General features: G+C 42.2%; 1 protein-coding gene across 5 annotated transcripts in view; it reads right to left on the bottom strand.

The window, feature by feature from the left end:
* Positions 1-85: 85 nt before the first annotated feature.
* adgrd2 (adhesion G protein-coupled receptor D2) overlaps positions 86-13,462 on the bottom strand; it is a 55,025-nt gene continuing 41,648 nt past the window's right edge. For 4 of the 5 annotated variants that reach the window (XM_085179486.1, XM_085179491.1, XM_085179488.1 and 1 more), the window contains 5 exons: positions 10,046-10,087; positions 9,876-9,929; positions 9,635-9,782; positions 4,482-4,540; positions 86-4,391 (listed from right to left, as the gene is read on the bottom strand). In XM_085179486.1, coding sequence (XP_085035612.1) covers positions 4,263-4,391; positions 4,482-4,540; positions 9,635-9,782; positions 9,876-9,929; positions 10,046-10,087 — 432 coding nt within the window. In that variant the 3' untranslated portion in view covers positions 86-4,262. The remainder of the gene's footprint in view (positions 4,392-4,481; positions 4,541-9,634; positions 9,783-9,875; positions 9,930-10,045; positions 10,088-13,462) is intronic. The other variant, XM_085179490.1, reaches the window with a different exon arrangement.

The following is a 13,462-nucleotide window of genomic DNA, read 5'->3' as shown; positions in this document are numbered from 1 at the left end:
GGTGTGTTGGCTGTTTTTACACAACATTCATCAGCTTTGCACTAACGGCACAGAGCTTTGTCTCACTGTGGAAATATTCCCGACAGTTCTTCCAAAGGGTAACGTGTGTTTTAAAGATGTTTTTATTTATGCATTTAAAAAATATTTTAACCTCCCAGCATCTACCAGCTGATCAGTGACCTGTCGAGGGTTCGTTTGTTAGCCACATGCTAAACAGGCAGACGTCTGACAAACATGTTTCTGTCGTTTCAAATAAAACTCTATTTAAAGGTGTAAATGTTAATTTAATCACAGACAGGTCGCCAATGATCTGGTGGATATTAAGCGATTAAGGATGCCAGAACAGAAACTGTCCAACTACATAATCTCTGAATATGCACGTATTTTGATCATTTCCCTCCACATACTGAGACGTTATTGCTGTAGAACAAAATATACGAGCACACAGTTACTGAGTCCGATTTCAGACACACAAACACACTCGTTGCTCCGCTTGTTTGTTGAGATCTGGTCAGTTGAACTGTACGTCTACAGTCTTACTTTATGAACATTAAACCCACATTAATAATCGGAGTGGCACACTGAGTCTGTTCCTGTTCCTAAGACTGATTCGGAGCTATTTCCACTGAACTTGTGGGCAGGAGGAAGCCAAGCGTCTACTGTGCGTGAGATTTAAATGAACGAGAGAGCAACATGTCTAAATGTGTCTAAATGGGAAACATGATTAGGTAACCATCCCATATACAAAGACACTTGCACATGGTTGTATTAGAAATCCATTATGGCAGCAGCTTCCAGTTGTTCCTGTTGTTTCCTGAATATGATGCAGAATTCCCTGGAACAATTTTCAGGGAGGTTCTTTAGATCTGGAATCACAGAAACCTGGAAAAAGCTCAAACTGACAACAGGAGCAGAAACGCCTCCGAGCTGATGTTATTTGGGTGAAGTGAGGGTGACAAAATATTTCTACAGACATTTAAACGAGTGGCCACAAACTCAAAGGTCTCCGAGACAAAAACATCGCTAATTTGTGTCTGATTATATGCACCTGTATATAAAAGATGGACACGCTTCCTCGTGTTTTCTGGACTCGGTATTTTGCAGCCTGAATGTTGATGTGAGTCGTGCTGGTGTTCTGTGCAGGAACGAGCCACAGATATGTGCTTAGCTGAAGACAGACGAATAAATGCGACCAAAATGCAGCACACTGCCCCACGCAGTATTTGTCAGATAACGCTGATGGGGGAGGAGTCAGCGCACAGCTGTTGGTTACAGGTGCAGCATCAGGCTGTAAACATGTCGAGTTTACGGGACTGATTTGGATTTGGAGCCTCAAGTGTCACGTGGAGACACTCTGGTGTTGGCTCTATTCTGCTTTTTAATTAAAATAAAAAAGTTCAATTACCTTGATAAAAATTCCTGGGATCACACTTGTGCCCTTTTCTCTAATTAACAAAAGCTGGAACGATAGACTCGATCGCTGCGGGTCAGCTGTAAGTGTGAGGTCGTAAAACCTGCTTCTGATTTTGCACTTTGAACTGAAAAACATGGACACGTCGTTCTGGAGCAACGACGGTGAACAGAGCACATGTTTGTGTCCTGGGATTTAAAAGCCTCCAGATATCAAACGAGTAAATTATCAGACGGATTCTGATGAGATCTGAGGAGAGGACAGTGACGGCATCGGGGCTTCATCTTCATCCATTCATCATCTGATGACGATGAAGATGCGTGTGTAGATGCTGAGTATAGGCTCCACTCCATTTGTAGTTCAACAACCTGCGTTGAAACAGCAAAGTGAAAGGCATTAGCTATGACTCCCGGCTCCGGCTGACATTTAATGTCGTCTGCGTTACGGGAGTGAGAGCATGTTTGTGTACAAAGAGAAGAGAGGAATGAAAGGCTGAGCGAGAGAGAGCAGGTGCTGGAGTGGTTAATGGCCGACAGCATGAATGGCCAGCGCTGGATTTTTCTGATTAAGGGAATGAACTTCTGCTTTGTCTCTGCTGTCAACAATGAACGCCCGCAGCACTCCACACCGTCCTCCCAGGCGCCTAAACATTTAATGAATCTATTCCAAACTTCCTTCTCTCCACCGGCGGCCAATTTGGAACCATTGAAGACAACCGAGCCCTCTGGAAATATGGGGACCATCTGTTGTGTGTCTGCACATTCATCTTTATGAAAGACAGCTATGCAGCCTAATGCTGCACGCTAAGCAGGAAATAGAGACAACGGGAGAAAAGGTAACCTGCCCCTCCTTAATTTTTGCACCTCAGCTCTCTCGCTATTAAACGTGGATTTTCTTCACACCGTTGGAAGGAAACTCATCATCCTCAGTGAAAAATTACAGCTACTATGTTTTCTTCTTCTTGTGCAACAAGCATTGAAATTACTCTAAAAACAGCATTCCACATCCTAACAGCATTATAGAGCTCTTATACTATTAAAAGATAATATCGACAAAAGCCCGCTGAAGTATATGAGTCACTTCATTCAGCCAACTCAAATGTCAAATGAGGAATTTGAATGAGCATAATTGCAGATGCTTATTTCTATTTTGTTCTCAAGGCTTTTTTGAATACGCCATGTAGTGTGGTTTGAAGGCAGATAAAGAAGAAACAGGTAGGACTCGAAGCACTCCTAACACTGGAATCTGTGAAGGCGCAGAGGCCACAGATGGATATTAAAACGTTGAGGCAGCCAACAGCACGCAGTCAGAAACCTATAGGTGATGGCATTGACCAAACTCCTCTCACAAAGAGTGAATAAACGCAGCCATCAGAGGTTCTCTGATCACAAAGATCACAGAAGTCGCTGCTTCAGTGTGGAGCACCCACCATCAGGCCAGGGTGAAGGTTTCATGTGCACGTAGAAACAAAGGTTTCATTACACTCTTTCTACACGTCCGGTCAGTGTAATGGTAGCTAGACTTGCACCGACCGCTCCAGCTGCAATTACAGTTCATCATCTTCAGTATTTTGCCCAAGGACACTTAAAACTGCACATTGGAGGAACGAGGGACAGGTTGTCCCCACATCAGGTAGTGCAGGGACAACCTGATGAGCCACAGCTGTCCATAATTCTAAGACAGTTGTTGGCTACTATACAACAACTGGACACATAGTTTGTGTTATTCAGCTGTTGAAAGATTTCAACTTTCACAGATTGTGCCAAAATGTGCCAAACTGTGCCAAACTGTGCCAAATTGCAAAACGCCTGGCTATGACTCTACTAAAACCTCTGTAACTTTGCTCTACTTCATCACATCACCATGAATCTTTGGACAGGTAATGTCCACATTTAGATTTATGATTTCCTGGAGTGAAATGTCTACCAGAGCATATTTTCAGAGGTGTTATATGATATAAAACACTTTTAAAATTAGGCGAGGGGAAAAAAAAGTCAAAATTTTCAATGTATGGGTCAGAATAACTTTGACACAGTAACATCTGCAGTAATATTTACAGTTCTGATGAAATCTCACAAGTGTTAGCTTTATTTTGATACCAAGATTGTATACACAGAGTTTGAAATTCCAGAGAAATACTCCATTTATTCTGAGCATGTCATTTTCGAGTAGGAAGCTCAGAAAAGCCCTTGGGGCTTAAGAGGTTAAGTGATCAACGATGCAATTTACTTCTCTGGTATTGACGCCGACAATGAGCTGACAGGATTTCACAGATTTCATTTGTTTTATGAGCCCCTGAAATCCTGTGATTGTCTGATTTTTGCACGCTGTGATGTATCTGAAATGGAGAGCACCAAGTGAAGCCACTCCTCGTGTCATATACCAAATATATCCTCCCTGTCAGGCAGACTACCTGGGCCTGGTGCTTCAATGCACTCGTGTGTGTTTGAACCCAGATGCCAAGCCGACTGTATTCCTCTTCTGTAATAATCAAATTTAAATCAGACTGAACTCAACATTCTATGTTTGGACACACGGTTTAAACAGACTTCAAATCAATTCAACTCACAAATATTCATATTTTCACCAACTGCTGTTTGTTGTTTTTCAGAGAGCGTGTCTCTGTGTGAAGAAGAGCTCCTGCTGCTGTTTGCTGTGCAGTTCAGTCACTGCTGCTCACATCAGACCAAAACAACTCGTGGCCTCTAATTCAGTCGTTCCACTTCACTGTTCACCTGCATTGCTGTGTTTGCTGTCGGTTTGTAATTATTTATTGCTGCTTCTCCTTAATTCTGACTTTCAGCTCATCATGTTTGATACTTTCTTCTTTTCCTCACGAGTTCTCTTTACATCATTTACTCTGTTCTGCTGTTGAACTTGTGGTGTGAACGTAAAGCAACAAATTCCCAACCAACTCAAACACAGTATCGGGGGGTTGTAGCTCCGTACCTGATGGCTTGAACCCCGTCAGCTGTACCACCTGTTAACGACAAAAACACGATACATTCATAATTAGTCTGCAGATGTAACAGAAAACATTATGCATTGATAACGCATGCACATGACTTACTTGGTTTCCGGATCCTGGGTTCAAAAAGAAACTCACAAAGCTCTCCTTTCTGAAACTCTCTGCAAGCACAAAATACACCTGATTGTATTTAAACGTTTTGAGGACACACACAGTTGCTTATGCAAGGCCAAAGTAGTCTTATAAGCACATCCCAGTACAAAGGAAGCTTTATAAAATACAGAGAGAATGAAAGATGCAAACAATTTGAATGACAAAAGAGCATTATGAGAATTTTACTGGAGAACTTTTTTCTTTTGTTTCTGCCTCTGTTTATTAACAATGAAGCGTTTAATCACTGCTTATGTCAGCAGGACAGATGGGATCAGCTCATCTATGCAAAGAGCCGAGTCTGAAGCTATTATAACGTATCATTCATTCAATCATCATGCCCAGGGGTCGCAACCTTTCTGATGATGAGCGCCCAGAAGTCAGTGTGCCATATGATTGCATTAGCAATAAATTTAATAATAATGTAGAGCCAAACACTGTCAATAAGGCCTCTGCAATGTTCTGAAGAGTTAAACTTGTCAGGTAGTGACGTCCAGCAGGTGAACATGCAGCTCCATGAACACGCACAGCTGTGGATTCCAGCTGTGCTCGTAGTTCTGCAAACTTTGACCCCACAGAGTCGAGCATCCAGTTCAATCAGCTGCATTTCGATGTCCTCTGTGTCCAACCAGTTAATGCGAGACGAATCCAGCTGCTCATTAAAGCTTTCTGGTTTGAATGGTTTGAATCTGGTTGAATCTGATAGTTGGGGTTGTTAGCTAACATACTGTCATTAAGAAGCAGCACAACTAATGTGTCTATGCGAGCTAATTTGCGATGTGCAAAGTGATAAACAAACAAGAGAGTAAAGCCGATCAGCTGATCAGTTTCATGATTGAAGTACCAACAGGAGAGGGAGGGGGGAAGGAGCACAAGAGCCACACGCATCGAAATTCTGTGCTTAAATAATGAATTGTACAATTCTGCATTTGTAAATTCATTTTTGAATTCCAATTTAATAAACTTCATTTCAAAACCATTTTCAAATTGTACTTTAATATTAAGTGATTTTCAAAATGCTTTTTAAAATGGGGATTCCACTCATTTCAAAATCCATTTCCCTTTCCTGTTCGCTCAGGGATTAACATGTGGATTAGCTGTTGGATTAGCAGTTGGATTAACAACTTCATTTTAAAAATCCTGCTGCTATTCAAATTAGCCACACCGGGGGATGTAAGGAGCTCTCTGATTGGTTGGTCAGACACAGGCTGTCTGCCTGGATGTTTCTAGCTCATAGCTTTGCCCTGCTACGAAGCGTGTGTGCTTGTACAAAGGCTGTTAAACCTCGGGATTTACACTCGGCTCGACACGGATATGTGAAGAATGAAGGGACCCTGCAGCGAAACGGAGAGTACAGCCTCTGACTGAGTGCCTGTTTACAAAGTCTGACCACCTGTGAAGGTAACGCGCTAACGTGGCTAACGCTAGCATCACTGCACGTAGCCCCGTTATTTTATACGGAGCCCCGCAGGGGACATGGGAGAAAAAAAATTAAGACGGACTTTTGCAAGATCTCGCAAAAGTTGAATTCCAACAATGGCGGCAGCTACTTAGTTGTAATATTACTCTTTCTGGGTCACAAAATACACTTTTAAGATATTTTGAGGCGTGAATGTAGTTGTGTAAACGTCAGATATCTGCTCGGTTTACAAGACATCACATATTTGCAAAAGTGCTCTGACGTTTTCGGAGATCTGACACCCACTAGCTCAAAGCTAACGGGAGGTCGAGACCTACTACAGCCGGGAGGAACACCGCTTTCCCGGCACATCGTGCCTCGACCTCCCGGTTGGCTTCGAGCTGGCGGCCTCCGAAGAATGAGGTTAAAACTTTTGCGAGATCTCACAAAAGTCCGTCTTAATTTTTTTTCTCCCATGTCCCCTGCGGGGCTCCGTAATTTTAAGGTCATCTTAGCTTATGAAAGTTTTACGTCGCAGCTGTACGAGCTAGCTACGTGTTTTGTAAGCTGCTGTGCTCTTCACAAATAAAGCTGGAAGCAGCTCAGACTGTTAGAACCAGCACTGAGGCCTGTTACATTTATACAGTGTTAGAGCAACGGCTGCAGCCTATAGCCTTTAAACTAGCGATTAAAATGCTGACAGTAAACTCGTCAGTCCAGATGTTACCACATTACTTTGTGATACTTGTGAGTTAAAACAACTGAGACAGGCTGATTAAAATAACAGCTTTCAGTTCTCTCATTCAGCATATAAAGACTGGAGATCACACTACTGATTTCAGTTCATTTAATATGTGAGTGCACAGATTCTCAACTGGACATAAACGATGATCAAAGGTTGTATATATGATGAAGTCATCAAATCCCAGCCTGTAACACAGTGCGCTGAATCTTAGCTTTGAATGTCCAGTATATTCTAATCAGTGCAATCTAAGCATTCACTGAACCTACAGTATCTACACCTGTGTGGCAAATGTGTGGTAAAGCTACAGATAATGAAATTTAATTATTAATACAATATACATCATGAGAAACGAAAGCTGAAATTGATTCAGTTTAGTACTTTTCTCTGTGCTCTGTGATTATAAAGGCCTTAAATTCTGTGATATATACTGTAAATGGTTTTCACAGAGGTCTTAAAGTACTTAAATCACTGCTGATAGTCTGGTTGTTTATATTTTCACATTTTTGTGTCTGTAGGGCTGTTTGATGACGATTTGGACTCCTCTGGGAGATGAGGACACACCCACACCTGTTCCATACTGCAGCCATTGATGGTGTTACGGCTCTGAGTCAGCTTTGGGGCCTCAGACGCACACACTGGAAAACCAGCACCTGGACTTCATGCAGGAGAGACTGCATGAAGTTTTTATCTGATGTAAAATTTATAGAAATCATACATATACCAACAACACTGTACATCACTGTCACCACAGCGTTTGTTTTCATTCAAAGGCTTTATGGCTTTAATACCTGGGGGGCCGGTCTCTAGTCAAAATGCTCGGGCCTTCTTAATGATGGTATCTTAGCTAACAACCCCAACTACCAGATTCAACTTGTAATTGGCTAAAAATAACTTCGCCTACTGGTGAGAGGGACATTGCTAGCTGGTAGTTGTTTTCAAGCGATGTTGAAATTTCCACATTCCAACACTTCAAATGCTTCAGCAGCCCTCATCCACCTGCTGCCCTCTGTGGAAGCTCCGCCACAGCCACCACCAAACGACTGAGTTATTTTTACACATCGGCCAGCATCTGGCCAATCCACCACCTTTTATTGTTTATACCGCTACAAAACAAAAACAATCATCGGCCCATAAAAACAAAAATTTGCCCGATGGCTAGTCCAACTATGGTCGTGCCATCAGTTAACCCTTCGCGTGCCCAGGGTTGCCGACCCCTGATCATGGCTAGTGACTTCTAAGGGAAGTCTTGTTCAGAGATGACGACCTTTCAGTGACCTGACATATGGAGAATAGCTTTTTCTTGTGGTTTTTAATGACCTGCTGAAGGTTGGTCCAGCATCCCTGTCAGGACTGTTTGAAAATGTTGTTTTAGATGATTTACATCACAAACATTACAGAACACATTCTTTGGCACTGATACAGTGATGCAGCTGTCACAGCAATGTGAGCAGTTGTCTTTTAACCCAACATGTTCATAAATGATGCCGACTCAGTGCATTTAAATACGCTGCTGAGGTATCCTTCACAAACATCGACGTAACAATCTGGGCAAGAGACTCAGCGTTTCACATCACAGACGGCTCGTCATCTCTGATAGAATATTTGAAGCTTTTTTTCTTGACCTTAACTCAAGTTAGTTTTTATTTATATATCTCAATTTCCCAACAACAATCATCTCAATCATCATAGCAGGGAGGAAGAACTCCTTTTCACAGGAAGAGGCCTCCACTGAACGAAGCACATAAGGAAGTTATCATGCTTCTACAGGTTGATGGTCCCCTGATTTAGCCCTAACAGGGGACCATGTTAGCACCATGTTAGGGCTAAATCAGCTAACCCAATCCCCTGAGCCACGGGGCGACCCCCAAAGCTCTGATCCTAGAATCGCCCCTGGCTACAACTGTAGCTGCCTCCACCAGTGTGTGAATGTGAGAGTGAATGAATGGTGGAATTGTAAAGCACTTTGGGTGCCTAAAAAAGCGCTATATAAATCCAATCCATTATTATTATAACAATAAGTTCTATGAACTCACTCATATTCACATCCACGCCTGGATGAGTTTTCCAGAATCATTTTGATATGAAATGTTTCTAAATGTCACCGTGTTGTTACTGAGTTTGTGCCTTCATCCAAATACTGAACTAAGTCACCTAACGAACCTTCTAGTTTGCTTAATGTGTGCATTAAAGTACATATCTTGGTTATAAATCAGAGTCTATGGTTCTCACTATTCTTCTAGAGGTGAAAAATAACTCGTGCAGGACTTTTTGTCTTCGAAACATGTCTTTAGTTTAACTGAAGGATTTGCAGATAAATATAACTGCACCACAATAATACTTCATTCAATGCTTTCTTATGATAATATTCACAATGGCCAAAAGTCTTTTGATGATGGATGCATGACATCCACAGCACCTGATAAGTCTGAAGGATGGGTGGTTTATTATAGTTCCCACAATAACAGCTTTTGTAACTCACAAAGACTCATAACACTGAAGCTGGATCAAGGTGATGCTTTCTTCTGTGTAGTCATGGTGTTCACAGAAATATCATTCAGCTACACTGCAGTGCTTCATCAGAGAGGGTCATAATCAGATTAATTTTGTTTTGCATTGGGTGATAAACCTGTGGAGTCATAAATGTATAAAGAGTGATCAAACATTATCATAAAAAAAGTTATCTAACTTATCTATCTAACTTCATGGAGTTTGCAAAATGTGTTTTTGAGATTGCTCCACCCACCTCACCCACCTTCAGTTTTGTTCTCAGTATCTGAAACTGTGTTGTGGTGAGAGCAGACTGGGCAGTTTGGGTCATTACTTATTGCACTGTACATCTGACCAGTGCTGCAGCATTCGGCTGAATCTGAGCCTTCTTCAGACACATGATCAATAAACTCCAATCAGTGTTCTTAACAAAATGTGTGATATTTGAGTGAGGAGCACGTCACGTCAGCTCACCGTTCTTGATGACCATGGATGTGGAAGTAGTGCCGGCAGGTACGGACGTCTCACTGGTCTCAGGGCTGGAGGTCGTCGGTAGGCTGTGGCCCCAGGAAGTGATCGGGGTCCTTTGAGAAGGTAGGAAGCTGGTTGGCTGGGAGCAGTTCTGCCAAAACATCACAATCCAGTCCATATTTCAGTCCATTTTTCTGAAGAGGGAATTTATTTTGTGTCCTGATGGATCCTTCTGCCCACTCACCGTGAAAGATAAGGCCTTTCTCTTTTCTTTGATCCTCTTTATGGCATTCCTCACCTAAATGAGAAGCAGTCTTTACACCCACTGATTTGTCCAAAAGGCTTGCAGCCTCACATAATGCACAAGGATGTGCTCTGATTCTGCAGGACAAAAGCTGCACTGAATGCATTTACCTCACTGTTGTAAACAGCATAGACGAGGAAGATGTACAGACCCTGTGGAGAGAAGAGAGGTGCACTGAGAAGCACGTATGAAGACAGAAAAGAATCATCTCCATTCATACTTTATAATAATTACATGTAAAATACTTAAGGCTTTGAGATGTGTGACAACTAACCATGTCATATATTCACTTGTCCAAGTGACCTCAGTCACAAAGCCCTAGATTGTCAGTGACAGCTGGTCACCACCTGTGTATTACCCAGCTGGCACAACCCTTTTTGTGATTGCTCTGGTTGCTCCAATAGTGCTGCAATTGTAGTTTGAATGGAAGTGATGGACTCTACAAACACTGTCCAGGTTCTCTCAGTTTGAAAAATGTGACACAAACTGGAAATGGAGATGAATCGCCTTCAAAGTAAAAGCTGTATCTTCTGAAAAATGCCTGCAAAGGCAAAGCTTCTCCATCTCCAGTCTGCGTCACACGCTTTCAGTTGCATTGCTGCTCAGCAAGTGTTTGCAGACAAACATGCAACTATGGGCAATGAGCCAGCAATCAGAACAATACCTCGGAGGGTTTTACTGCAGCACCTTGCAACCGCTTTCCCCCTCCAGAAACCACTGCCAAGCAGTAACCAGTATTAGCATCACATCTACTCTGGCAGACAACTACTGATGATGATGACTCGACAGGCTGGATTCACAGATTTAGAATGAGGCTGTCAGACGCCCCAATCAGAAATAAAATAAAATCCTCAGCAAAGAATTCCTCTTCTTCATAATAACTCCACTTTATAAGCATTCTGGATGTAAGCATCCATCCTGTGTACAACACACCCACCACCCCTCTTCAAATATCCAGCCTGATCTGACAGCCTCATCCCTTATGACTCCCAAAGACAATGTTAGCATCTCCCATCGTTTTGTTGTGCAACTCTGTCTAAACCAGTCGTTGATCTCACTAGCATGTTGTGACGCTCTCCTTGCACTCTTCCTCCACCTTCATTACTTCTGCTTCTTGCATCTTCACCGTTACACCTGTTGCCTTCCCATTCACACAGATATATCCTGTCTCCTGCTCCCGACATACATTCCCCTTCTCCACAGAGCATACCTCCACATTTCCAGGTTTCCCCACCTGCTCCCTACTCTCACTGCAGATCAGTGTTGTCTAATAACATCATAGACAAAGAGTCTCCTGCCTGACCTCATCTGCCAGCTTGTCCAGCAACATTTAATCTTTGCCGTCACTTCTTCTTCTTTAATCCTAAAGGTACGCTAAAGACTGTGCTGATAGCACCTTGCAGTCTCCTGCACCTTCTTCAGGATGTAGTACACCTGTGGGCACCTTCCTCCTCTCTTGAGTTCAGCACGGCCCTTTCAATCCTTGTCAGGAAGTCCACTACCATCCATCCTTCCACATTCCTTTTCCTAATGCCAAACCTACTCAACACCTCGTCGTCACCTTCGCTCTGTTCACCTTTATACCAACTGAAGCGTGCTCCAATTACAACTCCAATGAAGACAGCAGTAACACAGTATCAGCTGGCGACGTGTTAGCCAAACCACTGCAGGTGTTCGTTGCTAACCTGGGCCCGATGGATCCTGTTTGATTTGCCCTTTCTGATGCAAACCTCCCAGTTTCTCCAGGCCTGGGACCAGCATTGAGAGTACACTGGTTTGTGGTTGGCTGGCTTCTGTTATGCTAGGTCTTTATTATTGTTAATAATTTTTTTTCTTGTTAAATTATTGCCATTGTGTGTAAACATAAGCATGTTCTGTGTGCATTTGTTGAAAAAAATAGCTCTTACTAAAACCTTTGTGTTCTTAATAGTATTTAAAGTACATATGTCCAACAAGTCTTTAGTTCTTAATTTTTTTGATTATGAAAACAAATGTAATTTTACTAAAAATTAAAAAGATACTTTTTTCCATTATTAAGTTACTTTTGTTCTCAGGTCATAGTTAAAAACTACAGTGTGTAAAATGAATGATAAACGTAAACTGAGCTGTCGTGAAACATTTAAATACTGCAGTCAGTTCAATAACCCACCGTATTAGCCAATAATCAGTGTTGGGAAGTAACAGAATACATGTACCGCCGTTACGTATTTAAAACACAAAATATGAGTAACTATATTCCGTTACAGTTACCGTTTAAAAAGGTGGTATTTAGAATACAGTTACTTTGTTGAAATAAATGGATTACACGGCGGTACTTCCCTGTTTCATATTGTGGCGGGTCAGGACTGTTTGGGTTTTGTTTGACAGCTACGTTCTGTTGTTCCAGGCGGCAGCGTTACGGTTGCCATGGTTACAGGGTGACGCTCTCTCTCTGCGTGTTTCCTGGGTGAGAGAGGCCTTTTTGTTGTTGTTGTGCTAAGCTAACAGGCAGAATGCTACAGGTATAGCTCTAAAGAATGTAGCATCATGGGCAGTGTAGTCCGTGCTGCAGGGAGAATGGACTGCCATACACGTTATGTGTCTGTGAGCGAGGGAGGGAGAAAAAGGAAAAGTACGAGCTGTCATCGAGCAGAAACGGGAGCTGGAAGCATGTAAATATAATAATAACCACTGCAGCCAAGAAGAGAGCCTGACGAGCCCAGTTGTAAGTAAGCTATTAAGACTCGACTGTACACCGTGTTCGTGTTTTCCTCTGAAACAATAAGTTCTGTTGGAGCAGCCTTTCAACGCCTCTCTCTGTCTCTGCTAGCAAAGTTGACCCAGACAACAAAGTAAAGCTAGTTTTCAGCTACGAGCCGACACAGAACCCACCGTATTAGCCAGAGGTCCCTTTACTACGGTTCGGAGCCGCGGACCTTCAGTAACAGTAATAAATCACAGCAATAGTACATTCATGTAGTTGTAAACAGCATGATAATATATTAAGTAATCCAAAGTATTCAGAATACGTTACTCTCATTGAGTAACGTAACAGAATACGTTACAGAATACATTTTGGGACATGTAATCTGTAATCTGTAATGGAATACATTTTAAAAGTAACCTTCCCAACACTGTTAATAGGTAACTGGCTTGAATGGTTCAACTACTGAACTGCACAGTGTGTGAACATTTATTAATTCATCAGCGTTATTTGTTTTCCAATGTTTAAAAAGGAGAAATCCACATGATGTTAAACATGTTGTGTCTTTTCCTGGAGTAACACTTTTAATTTCAGACTTTGCTGAAGGTGCAGAAGACATGCAGTCTCGTAAACACTCATGTAAATACAAAGAGATGGGAATATAGTAGCTATACTGTACTATAGCTACTGTGCCCCCCTCCACCATAACCTGCAGTGTGTCTAACCTCAAATGATGTTATTATTCTTTCTCTCTACACCCTTGTTTTTTCTTTTTGTGGAAAGAAGAAGAAGACAGGCTGGCCCAGCATCCTCCTCCTACCTACATGAGGAAAAACTCCTACTG

The sequence above is a fragment of the Neolamprologus multifasciatus genome, chromosome 12 (assembly GCF_963576455.1).
Source record: "Neolamprologus multifasciatus chromosome 12, fNeoMul1.2, whole genome shotgun sequence".
Lineage (NCBI taxonomy): Eukaryota > Metazoa > Chordata > Actinopteri > Cichliformes > Cichlidae > Neolamprologus > Neolamprologus multifasciatus.
The sequence above is the reverse complement of the archived record's forward strand: the minus strand, read 5'-3'. Positions and strand labels throughout refer to the sequence as shown.